The 26,541-nt window shown below is 37.8% G+C and overlaps 4 protein-coding genes across 11 annotated transcripts in view; 2 read left to right on the forward strand and 2 right to left on the reverse strand.

The window, feature by feature from the left end:
- Positions 1 to 22,879, reverse strand: part of LOC132911061 (uncharacterized) — a 68,765-nt gene extending 45,886 nt beyond the window's left edge. For 4 of the 7 annotated variants that reach the window (XM_060967415.1, XM_060967410.1, XM_060967417.1 and 1 more), the window contains exon 1: positions 2,058 to 2,675. In XM_060967415.1, the coding sequence (XP_060823398.1) occupies positions 2,058 to 2,135 (78 nt within the window). In that variant the 5' untranslated portion in view covers positions 2,136 to 2,675. Of the gene's footprint in view, positions 1 to 2,057; positions 2,676 to 22,640 lie in introns of those variants that run through there. The other 3 variants (XM_060967412.1, XM_060967411.1, XM_060967414.1) reach the window with 3 other exon arrangements.
- Positions 1 to 26,541, reverse strand: part of LOC132911115 (DNA-directed RNA polymerases I, II, and III subunit RPABC4) — a 142,729-nt gene that overhangs the window by 47,276 nt on the left and 68,912 nt on the right. The window lies entirely within an intron of this gene.
- LOC132911109 (globin-1-like) lies at positions 3,621 to 19,848 on the forward strand. Of its 2 annotated transcripts, XR_009658905.1 has the most exons (5): positions 3,621 to 4,122; positions 6,537 to 7,431; positions 14,479 to 14,710; positions 15,379 to 15,724; positions 15,851 to 19,848. XR_009658905.1 is itself a non-coding variant. In XM_060967512.1 (4 exons), the coding sequence occupies exons 2-4, from the start codon at positions 7,280 to 7,282 to the stop codon at positions 15,547 to 15,549; spliced, it is 555 nt and encodes a 184-aa protein (XP_060823495.1). In that variant the 5' UTR covers positions 3,621 to 4,122; positions 6,537 to 7,279; the 3' UTR covers positions 15,550 to 19,848. The 2 variants fall into 2 exon arrangements, 1 of the variants encoding a protein (XP_060823495.1); XM_060967512.1 differs by having other exon boundaries at positions 15,379 to 19,848.
- Positions 24,014 to 25,986, forward strand: LOC132911104 (breast cancer metastasis-suppressor 1-like protein). The gene is made up of 3 exons (XM_060967507.1): positions 24,014 to 24,199; positions 24,518 to 24,756; positions 24,860 to 25,986. The coding sequence occupies exons 2-3, from the start codon at positions 24,539 to 24,541 to the stop codon at positions 25,332 to 25,334; spliced, it is 693 nt and encodes a 230-aa protein (XP_060823490.1). The 5' UTR covers positions 24,014 to 24,199; positions 24,518 to 24,538; the 3' UTR covers positions 25,335 to 25,986.

The following is a 26,541-nucleotide window of genomic DNA, read 5'->3' on the forward strand; positions in this document are numbered from 1 at the left end:
ACCGACGTTATTATTATTATCAGCCAATTTTGACAATAGCTATCGCATCTTAATGTCGTTTAATTAATTTTCTTTGAAAACGACACGATTCCTTGCTTGATAATATCTTGCTCGTTTCGTTCACGCTAAACAGCTGTTCCCTTAACTTTGCAAGATTTTAAACAACCGCCGAGAGAGTAAAATAACTCGACTAGCCGTGACACCCTGCTGCTGATTCGCTCTAAATTAAAAATTTCTCTCCCTCTTCAGAGCCACCCTCCTTCGACCTAGCATACTTGATAACTCGCTGATAAACCATCTACCAGGACGATATAACACAAATCCTGTTGCAATTCTCGAGTTAGTCATTTATTAGTTGTTTATATAGTTGAAGGAATATCCTTCGATAAAATTACAGTCGATCGATCGCATCGTGCTTTTCGATAGATAGAAGGTACGAAGAGATATACTCTATGTTAATTTTGATACCTTCTCGTTCGATACTTGACGAGTTTCTCTTTTTTTTTTTTTTTTTTTTTTTCATTTTTGATCGCTTCTATCAACCTGTCGGATGCAAGTTATCCACTAATTTATTTCAAGTTTCGTTTCGAATATCAGCAATAAAAATCCGAAGCGGATTCTACTCTTTGTTTAAGCTCAACGATATTTTCTCGACGCTGGCTATGCCAATGATTCTACTCCAAAATCTTGAAACTAGCTCCTTGATTACAAGCAATTAGACGCGAACAGCGGCATTGTCCTCTTGAAAAATTATTCTCTCGCGTTGCTTTCGTTTCGGTTATAACTGGCAATAATTATTCGCCTTGTAACATCGCCGGATATCCTACAGCGGCCAATTTACCCTTTGCAAAAACAATTTCACTTTTCACTTTCTTGGGGATATCGAAGAAATAACGCAAAAAAACGTGTTTAAGTTTAGAATTGTACGCACGTAATATAAACTGTACTTACGTATTACCGAACAGTCATCTTTTTCTTTGTAAAGATGTATTTATATGAAATTTACATTAATTTACGACGAACAAGCGACCCAAGTTCGTCAAGCGTTTTCAAGCGTTAACGGACATTTATAATTTATCCTTATAACATAAATTAAAAGTACTTACAAGTACGCAACAACTAGGCGAATTAAATGGTACGAACATTTGAACATGCCACCAACGTCGTGTGTATTATTCGTGGCATTCAGAGTTATTCGCGTAACGCGTAAATGTTTTTATCTCGGTTCAACTCGCACGAACTTTGTATACGATAAATGAACACAAGCTCCGTACGTAGAATTTCCGAACTATGTTTAAAGCTTGTGTCAGCAAATAAAATACGAATAACAATAGCAATCCGTATTAGTCGATTTTAAATTGACTTGGAATTTCGCTAAAATTGCTACGATCGAAACAAACGATTATAACATACATACTTATGTCGGTTTTCCACAGCTACCTAAGTAGTTAAATATCGCATACCTTGTGCAATTAAATATAGAATAGTACACGAGATAGATAGATAGATACAGAGAGAGAGAGAGAGAGAGAGAGAGAGAGAGAGAGAATGTATAACTTGTAGAAACAATAATTTAGTTTCGTACAAATACCTACAAAACGCTTTACGCAACACGAAGGAAGCTATAGTCTCAAAGCAAACGGACAAAATTAAATCGTATTATATGCGGTGGCAAAATGTAACTATCCCGTTATTCATTGGTATAGAAAAGTATTTCTTCAGTATTTATTCAGTTTTTCCGATTCGAAGAAAATATCTAGATAATTCAAACTTTGTAAAACCAACCTTCCGTTTTAACAAGCTTTTAGTACAGCGAATTATATCGTAGATTCACGAACATAAGAGGAGTATGTAACTTCGTAACGAGTAGGATCGTTTAACGGAGCGATAGACCAGTATGATTACAGAACGCGTAAGAATCATCGAGCCAAATACACGAGTATATGCTCCGTAGATCACATGGCGGTAATAACGGGAATACGGTAGGAATCGCATAAATCGCAAGTGGAAGAAGCAAAAAAGTAAAAAAGTTTTCCAAGGTCTTTGGTTGCGCTTACCTGGCCAACAAAAGGGTCGCTGTTTTCGTCTAGATTCGCCTCACCGATATCTTTGGCACCTCTCGTACTTATCAACATTCATCGTTTTTCACTGTACAACGCAAATTTCACACTTATTTTTTATACAAATATACGAAATAACCACGTAACCACGTCGTTCGTTTATACATGACAAAGTACCGTTATAGAAATATGTATATATACGAAATACCGTTCTAGGAACAAAAGGATACGTACACATAGAAGGAAATAATTACGGACTAATTACGTAATTAGCTTTTATCGCGTGCAACAACAATTTTCATCCGATAATTTCGAATATGTTAATACGCGGTAAATTTACATACGTATCGCGCTTGCATAGCAAACTGACGCGACAATATATATCATCACGGCAATACGTTGTTAATTCTTCGATAACCTTCTCTTCTTGTTCGATCGTTGATCGTTTGTCACAGTTTTATACGAACGCGCGTTCCTGCTCCCCTTTTTTAGAAGCCGAGCAACTTTAACGATCCTGTCGTATCACGTTTCGAAACGAATATCGTTCCGTGCCGCTCCAACTTGACGAATTATCACGAAATCGTTCACCGTTGTCGGACAATAGGATTTTATCGGTCGGATCGCCGATCGATCGTTGGTCGAGTCCGATCGATCAACACGAATTGGATAAGGAGGAAAATGGATAAAAGCGAACGTTCGTCCGGCAAGTTGACTGACGACGACAACAGGAAAGAAGAGAGCGGTGTCGTGGAACGATCGCGGATCGATCAGGGGAAAATGGATTTATCGAACGAGATCGAGAGGTACGTCGCGTCGAGGGCACGCGTCGTCACGAACTGACTAAGAAACGGCCTCTGCGAGAAAAGAACGGAAACCTCGCCGCGCGGCTTTAGGTTGAATTAACGCAAAGCCAGCTGATTGGTAGGTGCTCGCGAGTCGAGCATCTTCCGGCCTTTTCACGGAACCCTCTCGTCCTTCGTCCTTAACGAACGTAAACACACCTGTCGGATTTGCTGGTGTCGGTAGCCAGGTTAGCGTTCCACCTTGTTCGGAGGTGACACCATCGTTACGATCGTAAAATATATTTAAACGAGTAGTTTTCTTTTACTTTATTTCGTATCGAAAATTGCGTGCAAGGATATTACGAACATGGTCGTTAGGACATTAGGATTCGTTAGGATATTACGAACATGGTCTTCTATTCTAACGTGTAACGCTGTTTTTAGAGGCTATAGGTATGCGAAGGAGCATGGTTCCTCGTCGGCTTACGTATATACCCATGCAACCCAGTCGGACGCGACTTGCGAGGTCGAAAACGCTCGGCAGTGGAAGAGGAATTCGTTGCCTCGGCCGGTGAAGAAAAGCGCAAAGCGCTCGATTAATTGGTCGCAGGTTGTATCGAGAAAGATTAACGCCGAGTGGGGAAGGAAATAAGCGGTGGGGGATGGCGGGCGAGGGACGATAGGAGAGGAAAGGGGTTTCTAAGGGAAGATGGAAAAGACAACGGGGTGGATGTGGCTGCGCGCATGTGCGTGCTCGACCCGAGCACTTGTTACCGGTGGCTCAGTCTCGGCTCGTCCGGGCTGAAGGCAACACGGTTGCGCAAATCATCGTCACGCGAACGATCCGAGCCCCGGGAGACGTTCTAAAGATAGAAAACTGGAACCGTGACCACGAGAACGTGTTGGAAAATCGCGATAGGTCCTTGGAAGCCGCGTTGGAAACCGCGAATGAACGGCTCCGCCGACAGCAGTCGCGCCTACTCGGAACGAAGAACGCACGTACAGGCACATGCGGAACGAAAACTTGCTCCTCTGGGAAAAGGATGCGTCGCTGAAGATACTGGCGCGCGCTAACCATATATCCTCTCGGCTCTCTCTTCCTTCGATCGGAACGAGGAAGAGGGAACAGAATGCAGAAGCAGCGCACCGCTGACCGACGAGCCAGGACCTATTTAAAACAAGGGAAGGACAATCGTAGCTCGTGGCTTGTAAATCGTGCGAATCGATTCGGTTGACGGTTCGTCGGGAATCGGAGAAACCGTGTTTCATCCATCCACCAGGTGATTCTTTCGCGTTTCTCTGTTTCCTCCGTTTACCCCTACTCTCAGGACAGAGGAAATTAAACGGTGGACGATGCTTTCCTAAAAAGCACACCGACTACGATCTTTCGTCGCTCTATCGTTTCTTCCCTTTCCCTCCCTTTCCTTTCCTTCCTGGCACCGTCCTTGCCAGAGAAACTGTCTCGAGAATTGATATTCGTGCGAAAACGCTTGACACGGTGTCGGTGCTCAGCATCACACTGATTTCTCAACTTTCTTCTTTTCCAGTCCTCGAGATACTTTTACACCGAGCTTCTCGCCCCAAATCAAACGGAGATGTACTTATCGTCAGTATCTTAGGAGTGAAACTTTGTAGTATACGCGTTCGTGCACCGGTGATCGTCAAAAATATTTCTAGTTAACGTACACGTCGATTCAATGGTCTTCCAATGCCCAGAGAAAAGTTAGCAAATGTAAGTAAAAACTGTAAAGTAAAAAGTGAAAAAGGGTGAAATTTCCATCGTTTCGAATACGCTTCCACTTCCTTGTTTCTGTACACTGTTCCGGTACACCGTGCAAGTATCCGGCCACTCGCTTATTTTTCCACGACACGATTAATTTAGTCATAAAATAAGAAAATCACGTCACGGATAAAAGAAAATCTCGACCGATTTTATCCATTGCTGTTACTACGGCTATCGTAGAAAGATTGTAGGTGGATCTGTAAAAGTAAATATGTGTATACGTTACGGTAATAGTTGGCAGGTAGATGGTTGTAGTTGCGCGACAATCGTTCGACTCGTCGCAATCCACCGTTTGACAAGCTCGATATCTTCCAGTTGTTTCGTTTCAAATCTACGAGTCGGATAAAATAAATCCTGCTAAATCGCTAGACGGATCACTGCGATCGATTCAAGCGGTAATTAAACGACAATTAAAACCGCCTATACGTTCGAACCATAATACGTATAGAATATCGACGTCTATGCGTAAATTTAAATGTACAAAGATGTACGGAAATGCGCAAGGTGTGCATAGTGTGCGAAGATATAACAAACGCGTATTTAGAATAAACTATAATACAGAACGAATCTCCGCTTTTTCGTTTGCTCCGTTCGTTCGTTCGTTCCGATAAAAACACGCATTTGTATAAACATACGCGATCTAGTAACGCATGGTTGCGCTTTAATACGGAATTTATAGATACGTACGCATGTACATGCACGTATATACGTGCTGCTTCTACCAATTAATTTCTACACTTTGCCGTGTAAAACAATCGACCAGATCTTTTCCTACAGATTGGCCAACGCGACGACGAGTACTGCTCGTAAGCACCAACATCGTACTTTGTATTTCTTTCTCGATCGAGCGTTGAAACAGAAGGAAACGATTTCATATTTATTTTCCCGTTTCCAAGTTTTTCCATAACGCTCTTGTTCCGTTATACTCGCTCATCGTGTTTCGTAAACGTTAACTCGACGAGGATCGGATCGATTATTCGCATCTCGATACCAAATTTTTACGTTCTTTCTCCTCTTCTCGCGTCTTTGTTTACGCGCGAGGTAAAGTATCCTTCGTTACAAACTTTGCCGTCTTCCGATTATTCCTTCAAACATTTCTCCTTTTTCCTTCATTTTCACCTTCGTTATCGCTTCCTCCTCGAGTTTTACATTTTTCCATCGAGTAAGAGACTTTCGTTCCCCTTCTTCTCCCAATTATTTCCCGACGGTTCGACTCCGAATCAAAAGCGAATCTCTTTAACAATTAAAACTACATGGTTAACGGTCGAATGAGAATTTTTGTATCTTCGTTAGTTTCTGCTACGCTGAAGTTTAAATCTTTGGTCGTTCAAGCAATTCGATAATTACACGTTGATCGATACTTTCCACCACGTTTACCTATTTATTAGGCTAGTTGATAGATAGGTCTATTTATCAGGAGAGGTAATTATTTCTTATTCCTTTTTTTACATATTTATGAACGTCGAACGAGACGGATGATATCGGCGAAAAGTCAGTTTGCTCGAAGAGTAATATCCACTTGGACTAGAAAGTTTCAGGTAGAAAGTTATAGAATTTTATTGTACATTCTCGTTAGATGAAAATAGAAAATATTTGTTTTTCCATTTTCTTAATTCTTCCAGTGGACGATGCAGCATCTCGACATCGCGTCGTATCGGTACGTTTGCGACGAAACCAAAACACCTTGAAATCTCGTGAAAACCCTATAACCGCATATAATAAATCTCGCATCGAAATCAAATATTTCGCTGTATTGGCGATATACAACTCTCTCTTCTACTTACAACTTGACGATCGGGAAACCGAAATGCTCGCGCTTGAATCTCCGTTCGCGCTTAGCAACGTCCACCGTCTCCCCTTTTCCACCAAACGAATCGTTACCACTTATCAAGCAAGTTGTTCTAATTACAGTATTCCGCCGCGGTCGTTCTGCTAGAATATTTCGACAAGGCATCGTTGCATTCGATGCAGCCGAAGAAAAGACTCGAAAGAACCGTGGTTCGTTGTTACTTGGTGATTCGTCTTGACATTCGCAGAAGATAAAGCATATTGGAGAGGAGAAGGAGGAGGAGGAACGAGTTTCCCGTTTTTCACGTGTATCTTAAATGAACTTTAAATGAAAAATTATCAACAACGGAGACCAGCAGGAGGACGAATGGATTTGAACTTTTCGCTTAAACGTAACAGTTTCGATTTCGACGACGACGACGACGACGACGACGACGACGACGACGACTACGGTAACTTCGAATGGGACGCCAGCGATCGAACGACACGTTGCATCGCATCGATTATTCGTAAAGTGGTAACCAAGTGGTGAGAAGCGAGGGATTATAAATGACTAGCCTTTTTCTTGATACGTTAAATCCTTCGGGGCAAAAATCCAGTGAAACGCTTGAACGCGAGTGATTCGATGAAACCGTGGGAAACCAGCTGGTTACCCGCCGCTTGATTAAAGTTTGCTCGTCCGTTTTTCGGCCGGATTGATTCCGGTGCGGTGTCCGTAGATTCGATGGTCGAAGCGAGTCGAAGATCAACGAAGCTTCGTACAGGGTTGAAGATTTTTCCCGCTCGATCCGGCCAAATCTACTAATTGTTCCCCAAGGTAAAACTCTATTCCCGAGGAAGAAAGGAACGGATCACCGATACTCGACATGGGCTGCGAACTCGGCAAATTGGCCACACCGAATCAACCTACCACGGACCCACGGCTTCCGTTAACAGCGAAACAGAAATTTACGGTTATGGCCAGTTGGAAAGCGGTCTCCAGAAAGCTAGAAACGACCGGTGTCTTTATGCTCATGAGGTTTGTAACCCCGTTAATGCTACTTATTAAATGTAAGAAAAGTTCTATAAAAATTACGTATCACTAGGGTGTGCATTAAGTACACGATGTCACTGGAATCCAGAGATAGAAGAAAGGGTACGTGGCTCTGTAATATAATTAATAACGTAACGTGTGATATAATTAATCGCGAGAAATAAATAAGAAATAAAACCATGCTGTTGAAAGGTAGGCGTTTTTTCGAAAGACTTTGTACGATGACCGAAACGACGAAAACGATGCTATTCGTCAATTTCGTTTCTCCGTTGTTACAAACGTCCTATCGACGTGTTTAATATCGAGTCGAACTAATATCGCTAGCCGGCGATAACGATCCAACAGTTGTCAAAATTTCGTCCGTTCGAACTGTTATATCGCTTTAACGGAAGACGAGGATTCACGGACTACCTACAATTTCCTTAAGAGGTGGCCGATAAAGTAGAGTTCCGGTATCGTACGATTGCGATATCCGAGAAACTCGCCACCCCTTTAGAGCTCAGTCTTATCTATATCTTTTCCCCCGTTCGCGATATCCGTACTTGTACGCGATATCGTTAAAGGCGGATAAAGCTAACGGTTACGGACGAATTAACCTTTTCTCGAGAGACCGTATATTACAAAAGACAATGAGATACCATCGGCGGTATAATCGTTCCTGTTAACTTTTTCTAATCCAAGGAAATTAATCTTATTAATCCGACAAACTATTATATGGTTTCGATTCCATGGTTACTCGATGGATCGCGTAATAAAATTTCCGTTCTAAGGAGATTTTATACTTTTATTAAGAGAATTACGCAAGTCGATAATTTATTTCATACTACTGCGTCAAACGCACATTTCCAAACAGCGCATGTTCTTCCACATTCGTTGCAACCTTTCTTTGTATCTTCCCTGAGATCACAGACACGTATTATAAGTATTGCTAGTATATCGTGTTTTCCACCATCTAAAATGTCCAAACAACGTTCGGATCGATAGGTTTCGAGCAATAAAAACATTTGGATAACAGAATTTACGTACACCGAAATAACACCCGTTTCGAACAAACTTGCAACTTTATAAGCGTACGAATCATATTCGAAACGTTTCCAATTTCCGCGGTAGTAGGATAATACTTGGCTCCGAAATTCCTTTTATCGTAGAGGAAACAAATCAAGGACATTCTGGACGTACGATATATTCATCGTGAAAGCGTACCGTGTCCATCGAATTGGAAAAAAGGAATTCGATATAGAATTTGAAATAAATAAACGGAAATAAAAGAAAAAAATATGCACCTAGTTAATAGAATAACGGGTCACGAAACGAGGCCTTTGCAGATAATTAAATTGGATAATTAACTACCTCGTCTGCCTCTCTTGTTTCTTTTTTTTCTTCTTTTTTTTTCAACGTTCGTCCACGGACACTAGATTTTAGCCCCGGTTTCTTCTCCGTCAAACGCACGTAATTTCCCTTCGTTCGTCTTTATATGTCGGCTTCCGACCCTTTTCACCGTTCGTGAAACAACGATAGGTTTCTAAATATTGAACTATAATAGCCGAGGGTGATTGACGTATTTAGGTAAATTCGGCGTAGAATTCAATTTTCGAAAAATGACTCTGAACGAGACAGTATTTTTGTTTAAACGCGAAATGTTAACCTTGACGTTTGCATATTAATTACAGGCGAGTCGCAAGTACTAAATCATCGATACGATCGTTGTACGTTGCTTTTCCAGCGTTCGTTTTCCTCGCATCTCTACCTATCTCTACTATGTTCGCGATATAGATAACGTCTTGCCGTTTCCTCCTACAAAGTAATAAATTCCGCGTATAAAAATATCAACGATCGATCTTGCTGTTCCAAGAGCGTCGTGCGCCTTACTTTTCGAATAATAACATTTCAATTTTTCGAGTAATACGAATATCTCGTTTACCAGACGCTATAGCGAAGGAAATTACATATACGGGAAAAATGTAGATATGCAATTACTCTGTTCGTAAAGCGTCGGTTCCTTCTACTTACGTATTCGCCGGGAAAATTTTAAAGAGTCGAAACTAGAGATTTCAAGCAACGATCGGACGGTAAAATGATCCAGCGTGGAAAAGAGTAACAAGCTATTCGTTATTTATTCGTATTACGACGTAGTTACGAGTTAGATATACTTTCTATTATATGGTTCTATTATAGCTATAATTCGATCGATGAAATTCTCTAAAACATACTAAATACGTGTAAATATTTCATTCGGATTCGTGTGGATCATCGTGCTATCCTTTTGCCTCTTTCGCGACAAATAGAAGAAAATATGGCATCTCGAAAGATGGCAAAATAAATTTCGACCAAAATATACGTACGCGTATAGATTTTAAGAGAAACTAATGCAAAGCGTAAGAGAACGCGTGTTCACCGAACACGCAAGACTGCTCGTTGGCGATCAACGTGTTAAAGAAACAGACAAAATTGAAATTATATCGTAAGTTGTTAAATTATTTTGTAGATAACAAGCAGCTTCTCCGATGTTACACGCAGTTCTAAATAATTTCCTATACACGAACGGCGCTTATAAAAGTAAAATCGATAATCCAGGTAAGGGTTAGACCCGAAATCTTCGCTATAACACGTCATCCAATATTAGATTTTACCTATACTCGGTATTCCACTCTCGGTACTCCTTTCTCGATCGATTTCGCTCTTAGGACGAAATTCACATGCATCGCTGCGACTCTACGTTTCAATCTACAACCCACTTGATTTCATTTTTCTTAAACTCGTATTTTTACGAGACGCGTACGATTTCCATTTGCCAATTTATTCTTCAGTCGCGTCCTTGAAACATTAGCTAGCCCCGAACGACAAACTTCGGAAAATGATCGAAACGCTTCGATAAAGGAGATTATCGGGAAAACGGGAAGGAGGACGTAGGACGGAATCGTATATTCGCGAAAAATCATCTTTACTCTTGACTCTGTTCCGAATACAAATTTTCATTTCGTTAGTCGAACGTGAATTACATAGTCTTACGAAAGGGTCGTATCTTCTTATGTCTTATCGAATTATTATATTTTACTGAAAAATTAAAAGCCTACTTCTTCCGTTCATCGTTCGTATCGAAAATACCCGTTAAAAGAGGAAAAAAGAAAATATCAAAGATAGTTGGAAATTATAAATTAACGAAACCAGAGCAATATTATCATCTATTAGACGAATGTTTCAGAGTCGAACGAAACGTAACGGGAATAACGGCTATCGATTATTTAATAATTCAAGGTAGCAAATAATAATTTTACTTATCGAATAATCGATAATTGCGTTTAATATACATGTACACGTAGAAGAGAAACAATCAGAGCGGATATAATCATCGAATGTTACGACCAACAGATACTCGGTTAACTATGAAACGATTACTAACAAACAACTATAATTTACCAGAGGTATCGTGATCAAATTACAATCTACACACTACATTTACTTTATCGTTTCGTCGTTTTCAGAATTACCACCAAACGATCTATTTACGATAAGTCGCTGGTCTTCGTTCCGTGAAGATGAAAAATCCGAGTAGAAAAAGCAAATACATATCTACAAAGCAGGATTTATAAGTTTAGTCGCCATCTAATTACGCTCTCCTCGCCGATGTCCGATATCGTTCGACGACAAATGATTCCATTATTCGCTGCTGCCCGTTTACTTGCTACCCTTTTAGCGTACACGCGTCCATCTCTTTCACTCCCTTTATTTTCTATCTTTATCTATCCACTTGTTACTGAATTGATGAGATTCCTGATATCGATGCACTCTCGGCGTAATTAGAGCGTACGGGATATGCCTACAAAGGGCTACCCTGAAATAATTTATCGTGGACCGAGGAAAAAACCGCACAGATTCGACCCTCCGTGAACCAATAATCAACCACGGAGCAAAGTATAGAAGCGTGGAAAAACGATAGTCCGTATATTTTCCACTTGTATCTTTGCACAGATTTATCCCTCTTCCGAATTTTCCCGATTCCCAATCGAAACCGTGCTCCGTACGCTCGGACAAGTATCGCGCGATCGTTAATCGGAAAATAAATTATTATCAGAGTATGTAATCAAATACATGTGAAATTCGTATTAAAAGTATGGTGGAATTTTTCGTCCCTCTATCTCTGGTATCGATGCGTCAAGGTATTCGTGAAACAGCAAACGTAACGAATGAACAGCGATTAACAACAACTAAACGATACACGCGGCCACGTTTATTTTTTTTCTTTTTTTTTTTTTTTTTTTTTTGCTTTCTGTTTCTCAATGTTAACGAGCGTTCGAGGATTGAAGGTTCCGACGTGAAACGCAGGCGATCGTTGTTTCTCCCTCTCTATCCCAGCTGTTAACGAACAATGGACTTCCTCGTATTGGCATTTTCAGACTATTCGCGTGACCAAGCGCAGAAATAGTGCGTTCGTGTCTGTCATTTCTAGGCGAGTCGACGTGAAAACGAGTCTATCCCGTTTCTTCCTTTTTCCTCCATTCTTCCAGCTATTTTTCGTCCGCTTTCAAACCGATCGTTCGTCCCTCTCGTTCTTTTCATTTCGTTTCCTCCTTATTCTTTCTTCGTCCATACGCTTTCTTTCTTTCTTCCAAACTTAACCCGACTTCACTCCACCGACCATCTCTTTATCTCTATCTCTTTATCGCGAAATTTTTCGCCTTTTTCCTTCTTTTCTTATTCTTTCTATTTCCTACTATTTCAATCGTCAAGCATCGCCGATCTTATAATTTTCAACGAAACGAATTCGTCTTGAAACAAGTTGACGACGTAAAGAATTTCTTTTTAATCGATAAATAAATAAAACGAGAACTCTTCCGACAAAAGCGGATATTTTGAAATTGCAAAGCTCTATATCGTTTCGAATATAATCGAACGCGTTATTAAAGAAGCTATCGTTTACGCGTCTTTACCGTCAACGTAGTTGACAAGTAATATGTACACGTAGAAACGAAATGTTTGCCCTTTTTCGTGATCGATAGCGCTCCAGCTGCTGGATACGATCCATTCTCCTTAACGACGGTAGATGATCTGCTTTCTTCGTTGGTGGAAAACCGAAAAAAGAGTGTCGCGTCGCATATATGCTGACTGAACTTACTCACTGGGTTACTCACAGATGCGACAAACGACGACGGTCGATAGCCGTTGGAAATTGACAATCGTCGGTTACCGGCGTATCAAAGGGTTTCTGACGCAGACAGAGGCAACCTTTTTATTATTTATTTTTACCTGCATCCTACGCATCGATATAGCTTGTTCGAGTATCGTTGTTCGTCGTCGTCGTCGTCGTCGTCATCTTCCTTCCAATTTAATGATTTACTTTTCAAGTTAATCAAACCTCCTTCTTATTACTTACTCCATTCTTCGTCAATACGTCACCGTATGCACACGGTATTTACACCGATCTAATTCTTCAAGAATCGTTCGTTTCGTTCGTTAAATTGACATCTAAGCTATGAAACGTTGCGTCTCGAGCAATTCTCCTAGGGTGATCGTACACATCCGTATATACGGACTACGATATAACAAATTTGGCGGATCGATTACGAAACATCAAAGTCGATAATTACCTCTGAAAAGCTATTCGCGTCTCAAGGGCCTTATCAAAGTTCCTTACTATCGATTCCATTCGTTCCAGACACCAACACACATGGAACACGTACACGTACGCGTACAATGTGCGTCTCTACGTTGCATCGCATCTCTACAAAGTTATGTATTATGTACAAAGTTGCGTATTGCTATATAACGTTGCTACATAACGCAAAAAGCGGCACTCGTAAAGTAGGTTATACGTATAATAATGATAAACGCGCGATGCGTTAATAATGCTTTTATTTATATTATCGGAACCAAATCTCTAAGCCGGTTGCTCAACATCTTACGAGCCTGCTACAAAGTCGAAATTAAAAATTTTAGCCGCTTAAGAACTGAAGCGAACTGAAAACGAAGCGCAACGCGTCGTTGAAGAGATAGGTTTGTGGTCGCGGTCGTCGCGGTCGTCGCGGAACGGCTAATTAAACGCGACTCGAATAAGACTCGAGACTGAAATACTTACTATAAGCATAACAAGTAACGATCGTTTCTCGGATGTTTATTCTTTCGTTACCTAATATACCGCGACACTCGTCTTGCCTAAAAAGATAAGCTCCGTCGGTCACAGATTTTAAAACGTTCGTATTAAACTTAGGGAACGAAGACTTTAGGAACTTTTTAACGTATACGTGTAAATAAAATAGCCGTAAAAGAAGCGATCGAACGAAAAGTTTAACGCGATGGATAGCCGGAAGTCGTGCAAAGCCGAGAGGCACGAATAAAACACGAATAAAAGAATGATAATCAAAATTAAAAACAATATCTGACACGAAAACGGGGAAACGGTCGCTGTAAAGCCAAACGAGTAAAGGAAGGAAACAAAGATAAAGTCTTATGGAACAACAGCGTTGCCTCGACCGTGTCACGGACCAAGTTTCGCGAGTTTTACTTTCGGAGAAAGTACACAGGATATATCGTAAAAGCTTGTATCCCCTAAAGTCCAAGTACAAGATTTATGACGCCTACAGAATTCTAGAAAAACAAAGTACTTTTCCTTGTCATAGGTAAAAACGTTGAAACACGATTTTATTCGAATATAGAATAAAGTCGTACACAAAATGACGGTATAATTGTTATTTAATAAAACTTATATTTAATACAACTTTGGACACTTTTTATAGAAATAGATAGCAGCTTGTAAGGTTTCTTTCGATAAATAACGCTACACATCGTCTAAACGTTCATAAACATTAGCAAACTAATCTTTCCTCCTACCTCGATCTTCATCTCGTACTCAATTACGTGTCATAGTTTCGAAATTTTATCTTAAACACGTGCTCTTCTCTTCGCGTCTTTAAAAATATATTATTTATCACTAAAGAGTAGGAAACGGTATAAAAATTGTGGTAAAGTGTCGCATAGGATACCAAGGAGATACCGAGTTTCGACTTTTTATAAGTTCACCGTCTCGTTTATTCGCAGGTTGTTCGAAGAAAACGAGGAATTGGTGCAAATGTTTTCGCGTTTTCTCGACTTGAAATCGAAAGAGGAGCGCTTCGATATGGTAGAATTGGGCAAACACGCGGAAAAAGTAATGGCTGCTTTGGACGAAGGTATCAGAGGACTCGACAATATGGATGATTTCCTCACCTGTCTTCATCAAGTCGGAGCCACGCATACAAAGATTCCTGACTTTAATCCACAGTACTTTTGGGTAAGCTCGTAAAAAGTAATATAATTAATATTATCGTTACCAACGAATGCTATGGTCGTAGCGACACCATAGCGACGTTACACGTACCATATAACAGGCGGAATATTAAAAATTTTGTTTTCCTTTTCTACTTCTCCTGAAAATTCTTCTTCCGGTTCTGTTAGCGATTCCAAGCCGACCGTTCGCTTCCTCGTTAGGCTGCTTCGATCGAATATCGAACGAATCGCGAGCCTTCCACGTACTAAAACACGGATCGAATAGTTTTCGAGTCTGATCGTGTCCGATCGAAAGACTACGTTGTAACTTGTATGTGATACTTTGCACGATGTTTTTGGTAATGTTATTATAGTTTGCAAAACTCTTGCATATATCGACTCGATCGATGGCGTTAAACGGACAACACACGGAAACGCGTATAACTAGCATTTTACGCTAAATCGTCTACAAGTTACTAAACTTAGCATTCGTTAACAATTATAGGAACGTATATACGAAGTGAAACGGGAGACAAACGATTAATTAACTAAAAATAAATAATTCGTAAATTTTAAGAATTTTATTTCAACTTTGATCCATTTGACGTTTCTCTCTCTCTCTCTCTCTCTCTCTCTCTCTCTCTCTCTCTCCCCGCCCCCTCCTATTCCTCTCTCAATGAATTTTATTTTCAGAAAATCGAGCAACCATTCTTAGAAGCCGTGAAGCGAACTTTAGAAGATCGATACTCGGAGAACGTGGAGAGCACCTACAAAGTGACGATCAAATTCATCATCGAAACGTTAATCGACGGTTTCGACAAAGCTCAGAACGACAAAGCGCAAAGCGGCACTGCTAAATCCTAGTCGTCTTAGCCTTTTCGTTTGTAAGGAAGAAAAATGATTTGCCGATTCGCTGATCGCTTTTTCTATCGGCAGTCGTAGTTTTCGAGAAGAAACCGAGGTTCGAAAGCAATGAGATCGATACCATCAATGAGAACGAATAAATCAGCCGATGGCGCGATCGTTCGTTTGTTCCAAAGTATGTATCAAAAAAAGTATGTATGTTTCTCCGGATTCTCTGATCCGCGATGTGCGATCGGTACGATCGAACGTATTCGATGGAAGCGAGACAGAGATAAATCTTTGTGTAACTTTTTCTTTACAGAGGCACAAACGGATGGATGCCCTATGGGTTGTAGTTAGGTTTGAAATCTTTTTCCTTCGAGCAGGTCTCGGACATGGAAAATGCATAATTCGTAAGAAATGGCTATATGATTATCGTATCTCGTTCACTCTCTTGACGGCCAAAGAAAACAGATAACGCGTTCTCGTTTAACGTTTCTGCAAACTTGCAAGTTAGCGGAAGACAACTTGTCTCTGTTTAATTATTCGTATCGGTCGAACACGAGATCCCACAATCTCCTCTCGCGATCATTCATATACACGTACGTATACTTGTATTATTATATACGTATATCGTTATATACGTATTGACGACATAACGCGTACATGTTTGAACACGATACGAAAGTTTCGGGATGAAATGGTTCGGGAGGTTGTAAAAGGGAGCAAAGATTCTACAAAAATAGCGTTACCTTATTATTCGATGGCCCCTCGCTTCGCCGCGCTATCGATTATGGAATTTCAGCCATGTATATATATATATGGTACACACGTATCAAGGATCGTTTCAAACCGAATTGACTGCCAGCAATTACGATTAGCGGTTACTCACGTGCAAAAGTTTCTGCGAAATATTTATTCACGAAAACACCCGAGTACAGAAATCTGAAACTTAGCTCTGTCCAACTTGTACAAGTTAAAAGAAAAAAAAAAAAAAAAAGAAAGAGTAACGCAACCAGAAATGGACAATCGTCGATTTAGTTTGATCGTTTCCGTTCAGTTTTTGCGAACAATCTGAATAGTCGATGAATCACTCGATAACATAATTAATACAAGACAATATCCTTGCGCGAGAATTTTATTATCACCTAACTTTAGATTTTAAATAAATTTAAATATCTCTCGAATATCATATATCTATATTTTATATTTTACATCGTACATTATATACGATATTTTATATCTTATGAGTATAAAACATACTTTTTCTTTTTATATTAGATACAGAGTAACGAAATTATAATTTCTAGGAAAACGAGAAACCCTTGAACAAAGTTCTTTGCTCGTTAATGCACGTATTAGTCAGGGAGAAGGCAAAGATATTTTTTGCTATCGAATTACAGGACGAAGTTACGCGCTTTAAGAAACTCTAAGAAACAGGTGAAAAGATAATTACCAGAAAATTGAAACATGGAAGTTTAGCAGAATGAGAGTATACGTAATACGTAAATAAGTTAACGATGTTAAATGCGAATAATTCAATTTCGGCAAGAAATAAGCTTTTAAGAAACGACGAAGTAACGTGATATTAACAAAAACATGATAATTGGTACACGGGCGATATATCCTAAACATCCTAACCATCTCTATTTCTCGTATCTTTATATCTTTACATCCTTCTCCTTCTTTCATAATTTTCTCTTTCCTTTAAACCTATTTATCCTCTTACAGCTGTATCGTACTTTGCTTGACTTAAAAATTCATCGAAAAGGTTTACAACGGTTTAAAAGGTTTATAATTAAAGATAGCTCAAACGCATCCGAAGCGATTTCACATACACCTCTGGCTGTCGATAGACCCTCCATGACTGATACATGACCGATACCAGAATAGTGGTTACCTTGAACCAATCCAAGTCGATCGTTGCTTTTATTTACGAGAACCTTGGATCACATAAATCACGCAGGACACGTCTCTATCGCTCGTGATACGAAATAGTCGCAACGTGAGACCATATATTATGAGAGAAATCATACGACACGGGACATAAGAAATTCCTTTCGGTCCAACGGAAAAATATATCTTTCTATTAATTTATTTCGATCCATGATTCGATCAACTATACGCGTAGATATAAAAAGGGAAAAGTAAAGGTAAAGGTAATTCGAAGTGGTAAGGTAATCACGGGTAAGAATATCAAGTTCAACCGGTTTCAATTACTTTCAGCGAATCTTTCGTTGCCCTTATACGTGTATATGCGAAAGTAAAGAAATTAACGTTACAGAGCGTATCGTCTCGAGACTTGGAAATACGAATTATCGTAAAATGGAAAAAGCTTTGGTATTTGCGTACCACGAACCATATATTTCACATACGAGATATATACACGTACACACGTTCGATGGGGAATTGCGAATCGTGTTTCGTTATATCTGCCACAGCCATACACAGCTGTCGTTGATTCGTGTGTCGCAGAGCGTTTCAAAGTCGCCTCGTTACAAGCGACAGCAATATTGGAAAGTGCTGCAACGGATAACAAAGAAATCGATAACCTGTATTCTCTGAAAGCACAGAATCCCATTAGGCCGCTCATAAGCATAACGAGACGCAATGGCAGACGCGTGCGTGCAAGATTATCGATAAGTGGTGCGATTGCAACTCGAGATTAGCTTTCCCAAAATCCGATCTATCGGACCATATTCGGCTGGTTTGGACAAACGAACCAGCGGAAGATCGATCGAATCGATGCGTATGAAAATGCCGATAAGTCGCTGTTAGAATGGACCAACCTTTTCAGATTAGATATATCATCGAAAATAACGATTACAATTATCGCGAAAACTATTGCTATGCTTACGATCCAAAGTGTTGGCAAATAAATGACGCACTTTTACGTTTTTAGTCACTGCGGCTTTCAAAATAACGTTCCAACTGTTGCTCCGATTATTCCACGCGGTTCTACCATACACGGTCTCTTTCTTTTCTTTCTTTTTTTTTTTTCTTTTTTTTTTCCGAAACGCGTATTACACGGTGTTCCGAACCGCGATCGCAAGAAAATTTGCGGCTCCGTCTATTCGATTATATCGATGCCTTATCGTTAATTTCACGATGTAGCTATCTCTATCGATGGGTTATAAAAATCGTCACCTGTAAAATTTCTCCACCGTACGAAACAACGTTTCGCTCTGTGTACACGTATATACTTACGTATATCTTTTACGTACGAGTTTAACTCGCGTCGATCGATTCTCGCCTTATCCCACTTATCTCGAAACTTCTAGCTTAAAGTGCATATTTTATTTATTAACAGTTTGAATTACGAATGTTCCATTACTTTCGTGAACAACTGTGGAACATGCGTTGATCGTCTTAAGACTCGTATTGTTCGCAACTCGGTATACAAAGAGTAAGTAAATCGAGGCACACGATACAATACATGCGGTGTGTATAGTTACGGTTGTTTGGAGCATCTATTTTCGAAATTAATCGAGACAGGTTACTGTACGTCGAAAACTCGTATATGTATTACATGGTAGAATAATATTGTACTATTATACGATCCCGCAATAACGTTGCACTTATCCCCCTATCGTGCATTACCATTTTACGAAATTACAAATTCTTAGTAGCTTTTGTGTAAAAAAAAATTGTATTCATTAATGTACAATGTTAAAAGTTTAAAAATGCAATGTAACATTTAATCATACCGAAACAATGCAAAATATCTATTTAAAACAAACAAACAAACACACACACACACACACACATGTAAAAGCGTACCGTACGTACCGTACCGCTTATTCTACATTTGCCTCTATAAATATTACACTATTTTTTCTAATAACAAAATACGAAACAGATTAATTATTTCTATTCCTGAAGCAATAGTTAATTTTCTACGATTCACGTACAACGTGTAGAAACGCAAATTTGATAACTCTCAAGAGCGAACCATGCGAATTTAAAGAAAACCATTACATTACGTCGATCGAAGGAACAATTTAGAACGAGAGAATTGTAATACAAGTAAGTAGCAATGAATAAAAAGATTCCCAATAAAACTCGACATCCAGAGATTGCAGATTTATATACCTATATAATATAATATGTGTATATGTAACGATAATATTATATTGTATACATATATTCATTTCTATACGAATAATTATTTTCTACGAATTCTCGATTACTTCGTTATGCAAATTGTATTTATCTCGTAGAAAGTAATTCAACGGCCAAGCGTCATTGGTAGCGAATTAACGATACCTTGAAAATTCTATAATCGATTGAGAAGCAAAATAAACATCAGTGTCTCCCCTACCCAACTCTCGCCTGTGTAAATCCTCCATCATGATATTGCTATCCATATACGGATCAGCTCCGTTATTTGCAGATAATACAGGAACATGTTTCCATCGTAGTGACATCATTTTTGTAATTAAAAAACATACTATACATGTATATGGATGCGTGTAACCTTTGACCGTCAAAAGACAACTGTGTAGATTTTTATCCGCGATTAAGAACGTAAAGTATGCGAACATTGGGACGTATGCTTTCGCGCAATGTCAATTTCCCAGGTGGTTCTTAGATCATGGAACCGCTTTATTTCTATATCTTCCATGCCGTATATACTTATCTATCTCTAATTTCTCTCTGAGGTCAATTTATTTCTGTCACTCGTTGTCGAGGATATCGAATCGTCAGTTTTTCTAACAATTACGAGTCAATCGTCTATCAGTTACTACAGAACGCGTTACGTACACAGAACAGAAACCTGTCCGCAGAATGACGTCTGGCAAATACGCGTTTCCAAAATCACGTGTATTCCGTTACAATCGCACCTACTAACACCAACTCTTTACTACCGCTACGCGTGTAAATAACAAATAAAGCTGTCGCGTTTCACTTCGAATTACAGCCGATAGATTGCCGGCTACTAATAAACATCATTAAAAAAAAAAAAAAAAAAGAACAAACTATCCATGTACGTACGTGATAATTCGTTCGCACTAAAATGCTGGATCACCATTTATCGACATGTAAATAATATTCGTATTTTTTCCTCCGTTCTCTCTTCTTCGAGCGAATATTCGCCGTGTCTTCCGAAACATTCTAACGCAGTATACGTAACGTTAAAGTAACTTCAACAAAACTCAGAACATATTAGGTAATAGTACGTACAAAATAAGTCAGACGAGGCCTACATCATCTATTAAAAATACGACCACGACTCGCCCCAAGGTATCCTAAAATTGTTTCTTGACGAGCGAGAAACAGAAATGACGAGTACTTTGCCTCAGAGAGAAAATACGTGTTCGATACTAGGGGGGGAAGAAAACGAAGATGTAACGCAGTTTTCGCATAATAGACGATCTTCCGACTCGATAACTTGGAATAATTCGTTTGCACTTGAGCGCAACAACGCAACTACGTCGATACGTAATTGGCATTTCGGTATTACAGTAATGTTCGGTATTGATACAGCGAGAACTTTTCTTAGTTTCGTATCTTATCAGTGGTGAATGCCGATTTTGAAACTATCCGACTTGAGAAACTTGCTAACGATGAATTCGCTCACGATCGTGTACGATGTAAGCACAATCGCGTATATAACGAAAAGAAAGATCGATCGACAAAGTGAGAAAACTTCGCCCTTCGCGGTTCCATAACTCGACTTCTTTCGTTATAGGTTGAAAGAAATTCGGCTAACGAAACGTTAACCGTTTTGTTTTCAGACACACGATTCTCTCGTTAATTTTCGGTAAACGTAACTCGATCGCTGTTGATTACGCCGCTGATACGACGTACGTATTTCGTTGAAAACCGTCTTAGAACAAGTATCGTTTGAAAGAAGTACCGTGCCGCTATGGCAAATGTTGCGTTATTTAGAAAATCTACGTAAGATTGTCGGTACACGAAACAGATGAGCAAAAAGATCCGCTGCAACACCAAACTACGTACGGCACACTAGATGCGTATGGTAAGGAACTATTTGCTCGACTTATGATAATTGAACATTTCCTCCAGGGACTCCAAGACACGCATCTCCTTCCGGAAAGATCGAGTACCACCACCACCACCACCACCATCCCTCCCTCTTCCTCTCCCCCCTCAACAAAAGTAGAACTTTTATACGTTGAATACAATTTCGTATCACGAAAGAAAGTGAAAATTATATGTAAAAAATCAAGTGCCTACATCTTTCTTGATTTATATTTATTTTTTAAGACTTGCGATTCTTGCGAAATTATATTCTCGAAACAGAGATTTCCCCCCTGTATGTCTTATCGATCGTTTGATTTCACGTAGGAATGTACGGAGTAAAAGAATTCTTACCGTAACCGTCTCGTGTGTGACAAATTTTAAATTTAATCGAAAAGAGCGAATAGAAACGAAAGAACGTGATACGGGAGAAGAAAACCCGAAACGAACTGTATGTATGTATCTTCGTTTTGCGCAGAAACAGTCCTGCGTAATCGAAAGTTTTCACGAAACATGAAAAGCACACGAGAAATATGTGTGTATATCGTATACATTAATTCCTAGTATACTTTACACTTTGCGAATATTGCATTATATGTCTGTTTGTTCTATCCAGGTTTAAATGTCTTATCTTATACGAATGGAATATTATGCACGAAAAGATTTAGAAGAAACAAAAAAAAATATATATATATATGTATACATATACTTTTTTTTCTAACTGCTTTCGTTATATATGTGTATATTATGTATGTACGCATAAGTTATAAATATTTTCTTCATTCCCTTTCATTTCGTAGTTCTTTCGCATCAATTTCACGACGTACATACATATGTCGGATATACGCATTTTATTGCACATACATACATACATACATACATACATACATACATACATACATGCATACATACATACATACATACATACATTCATACGTCTTTGATCGTGAGTCAAGTACACATGACACTAATGACAAAGTAAGATCTCCAAAACGTTTCTGTTACTATTAAGCATATTTAAACGTACTGGCGTTAAACATATTAATATCGATGATCAGGAGCAAAATGTTGTTTCGATAAATGTTATTTTAATAAACCACTGTATAGACGTATTAAACAATTCGTACCTTTCTTTACAATTGCCATCGTCGCTTCTTCGTTCTTCCTTTTCTTATTTCATTTTTTCCCTTCTTTAACACTTTTTATCACTCTCGTTACTGCGAGAATAATCAAAGGCATTCTCTAGTATCTTATATAACAAAATAATTGACAATGAAAAGAACGATAAAGGTGAAAATAATAAAAATTCTACTTTTTCTCGATTACTAACACTACTACCACTACGACTGTAACAACAACTTGATTACTAATTATCTTCGGTGTTAATAGAACTTTCAGGACGGGAATTTACGCAAACATTTACTAATTTTGTATAAGAAAATTTGAAAAAATTCTCCTTTTGATGCGCGTTTGCAAAACGTTCAGCCCTTTGATCGTTGCCCACAAGAAACATCAGAAGGAACACTGAGCAAAGCGGCGCGAAAAACTAAACCCGGAAATAAAAATTGGATTAGAATTATAACTATTTGCGTGATAGTATTTCGTATGTGTATCGGTATTTTACACCTTCGCTGTTATAAAGATATGAAATATTTGGGACTTAAGAATATTTTTAAACAATGACATACACCTAATAAAGAATGTACTACTCATCCACTTTATCTACTTAAATACCACCCTTAATTGTAAATGCACCTAATTAACAATACTGATATTTTACTTAAATATTTAAGTACTTATTTAAGGTGTTAGTGTAAAGATACTCTACTAAACCACGAATCTAACTAGAAAACATCCATTCCACAACTTTCAAACAACCCTGCCTAATTGAAAATCTTATTTCATCTGCCTAGTAAAAATCTATAGATTTTCATGTACCATGTACTCCTATCTACCTAGATATATGAATGTGATAAAATGGTTATTTGCAATCCTGTGTATGTATTTCGATATGTACAACCCGATATGTACCCATATGTACAATGCACGTTCGAAATTACGGAATCCAGACGCCTAAAAATTATAACTATGTAAAACTGAGCACTTGTAGGATGTTCTATGCGTTTCTTCGACGCCATATTAGCTGCTATCCATACCTCGACACTCATGTACCGAGGCCTAGGGAAATTCGTCCGAAAGTTGGCTAGTGTCAAGTCGTGAAAAATCAACATAGGAGGCCAAACAAGTCCGCGTTCTTGCGAAATAGATAGAGATGAATAAAGGATACCTAGAAATGTTTAGAAATTATTCAAATCTATTTTCTGGCGACATCATAGTCCATAGGGGACCCCCAATACATGAGATATGAAAAAGCATCGAATGTCACGTCTTCATTGTACCTTGTCGGTGCCTGTGTTAAAAAGCATTCAGTGTCAGATCTATCCTTTATCTTAGTCAATGGTCAGATACAAATGGTTGGTTTCATGCAGTGTGAAAAATACTTCAAAATATTCACCGTTCAATGACATCGTTTTAAAAAGGAAAGTACATAGTAAATAGTTATTTGACAGTGAGTATGTATTTATATTAATATAATATAAATAAGTATACGTATAGTTATCGAAAATCATCAGTAATTCAAGATGCAATAACTCAGGAGAATTTTCCTCAATTTCCAGTTATGAAGGTATTAATATTGTTAGAATATTATTTTTACGTTGACATTAATGGTACGATACTTGATTTAATTTCACAAGTAGTGAAAGAAAAATTTATATAACATTTTATACGTACATATATATACACACACACACACACACACACATATATATATATATAGATACATATATATATATTATATACATTTTTATGGTTATATCGCTATAATATAAATTTTAAAGTTAAATATTTTCAAGTTGGAATATTTTCATCCAAATTAAATATAACTTGGAAATGTTTATATACATCTAATATATTACCAATCTGTTGCTACTTAATCCTGTAGGTGATCATCACATTTTGACAGATGCCAAGCGTTAAAGATGAATCAGAGGCAGAAGGAGAAGAAATGTCTCACGACAGCAATGAAAGTAATCAAAGCTCTGCGTCGTGTGACAGTAGTGCAGAACATAGTGACAGTGACGATTCCTCTGAGATGGATGAGGATGAGTGCGAAAGGCGACGTAACGAATGCATGGAAAACTTAGTAGATTTAGAAAGACAATTTACGCTCCTCAAAGAGCAGTAAGTAAATCTTTTCGTATGATAAAACTTTCTCTTACGTACGAATCTTTATAGAAGGAATTTTGTTATCTTCGATTGAACGTTTTAATTTTTATAACTTCAGGCTTTATCGTGAAAGAATTACCCAAGTAGATACAAAATTGGGAGAAGTTCGAGTCGGAAAATCTGAAGAATATTTAGTACCGTTGGAACGATTAAAAGAGAATATGAAAACAAAAACAGAAGTAGCTGGAATATTAAAGCAATATAGATTACAAAATATCCAAAATAAATTCTTAGCGGAAGAACAAGCTGCATTACAGAATTTTGAAAGTGAAAAAGAGTTAATTTGGGATTGCATCCATAATGATTTACAAGAAAAAATACGTAGACTAGAAGAAGATAGGAATAATGTTGATATTCATGCAGATTTGTGGTTAAATTCTAATGGTAGAAGGCGAAGAAACCACACTGAAAGAAGAAGAGCTATTTCAGTTTCTGGACCTTATATTGTTTACATGCTTAATGATGCGGACATCCTTGAAGATTGGGCATTGATAAAGAAAAGTCTAAGTAGTCGAAAAACTGAAATAATATAATACTATACATACAGTTATATGAACGCAATTTTTTAAAATATAACAATCTTGATGATGTTAATGTGTCGCCCTTTTATAGGTATAGGGTGTATAAAACAGATTAGAGCGATAACATTACCTTCATTTTAGAATACTGGCACTTCCTTTACATTTGTAACATATATAGAGTGCCTTCTGTAAAACACTTTGATCTCTGTAGAACTACTTTAGTTGATAGAGTAATGGTGTAAACGGACTGACGGAAGAATTTGATAACAAAAATATCTATGCCTTTGAAAACGTAATTCAGAAACTAATAAAATATTAACTTCTTGTTAATATAGTTATTATTATTTTGTTTACGAACGGAATAATACTTAGTTGTAAAAATAATTCGATACCAAATGTAAGAATCTGTTTAAGTAATTTCACTCAGCTTGTTCACAATGAAATGCGCTTATTCTTATTATAAAATACGTTTCTCAAAAGTTATAAGCATGTTCATTAGCATTTGATAGCGTAAAATTTTTCAATTTAGAATTTATTATTTAAATTATAAATTTATCTTTTACAGATATACTATTATACATGTACAAACTGTATCATAATAATTGAATATACATATTTCATATTTTTGAATAAACTTTCAAGAAAAGTAATGTTTGTAAAAAAATCTGGCATCTTTTATATTTACCTCTACAAACACTCTAAGTAATTTAAAAACTATATATGTCCTAAACAGTAAGCCAAATTTCCTAGGTACAGATCATGTACATGTAAATATGAGCAAACTCTTGATAACGTTTAATTCAGTGTATTTAGTGATTACATTAAATTTCGAATGGTAAAAGTAGCATGAAAGTATATATATATATATATATATATATATATATATATATATATATATATATATACATATATTATATTTATATATTATATACTACTTATTTTTTTACATATATATGTAAAAATAAGTAAAGTATATTATTTATATGCTTTATATAATATATTAATCTTCTATAGTCATTCATTCAGATTGAAATAAATTTGTTTATCTATAAATTTCTATTCTTGTACAAATCCTATTTATTTTGAAAGTATAATAAATAATATTTCTACATAACACTTTTGGTTTTTTCATACAATGGTGAATTTATTTCCAATATCATATAGCATATTATATAATAATAATATTTAAAACTAAATAGTTTCATCATTACAAAGATTA

The sequence above is a fragment of the Bombus pascuorum genome, chromosome 10, assembly GCF_905332965.1.
Source record: "Bombus pascuorum chromosome 10, iyBomPasc1.1, whole genome shotgun sequence".
In the NCBI taxonomy this organism is placed as follows: domain Eukaryota; kingdom Metazoa; phylum Arthropoda; class Insecta; order Hymenoptera; family Apidae; genus Bombus; species Bombus pascuorum.

Excerpts from the sequence above, each read along its gene's own strand:
- LOC132911109 (XM_060967512.1), top strand. The coding sequence starts at position 7,280 with ATGGGCTGCGAACTCGGCAAATTGGCCACACCGAATCAACCTACCACG. Across the intron at positions 7,432-14,478 it reads GGTGTCTTTATGCTCATGAG|GTTGTTCGAAGAAAACGAGG; the intron begins GTTTGTAACCCC and ends GTTTATTCGCAG. Across the intron at positions 14,711-15,378 it reads TTAATCCACAGTACTTTTGG|AAAATCGAGCAACCATTCTT; the intron begins GTAAGCTCGTAA and ends TTTTATTTTCAG.
- LOC132911104 (XM_060967507.1), top strand. The coding sequence starts at position 24,539 with ATGCCAAGCGTTAAAGATGAATCAGAGGCAGAAGGAGAAGAAATGTCT. Across the intron at positions 24,757-24,859 it reads TTTACGCTCCTCAAAGAGCA|GCTTTATCGTGAAAGAATTA; the intron begins GTAAGTAAATCT and ends TTATAACTTCAG.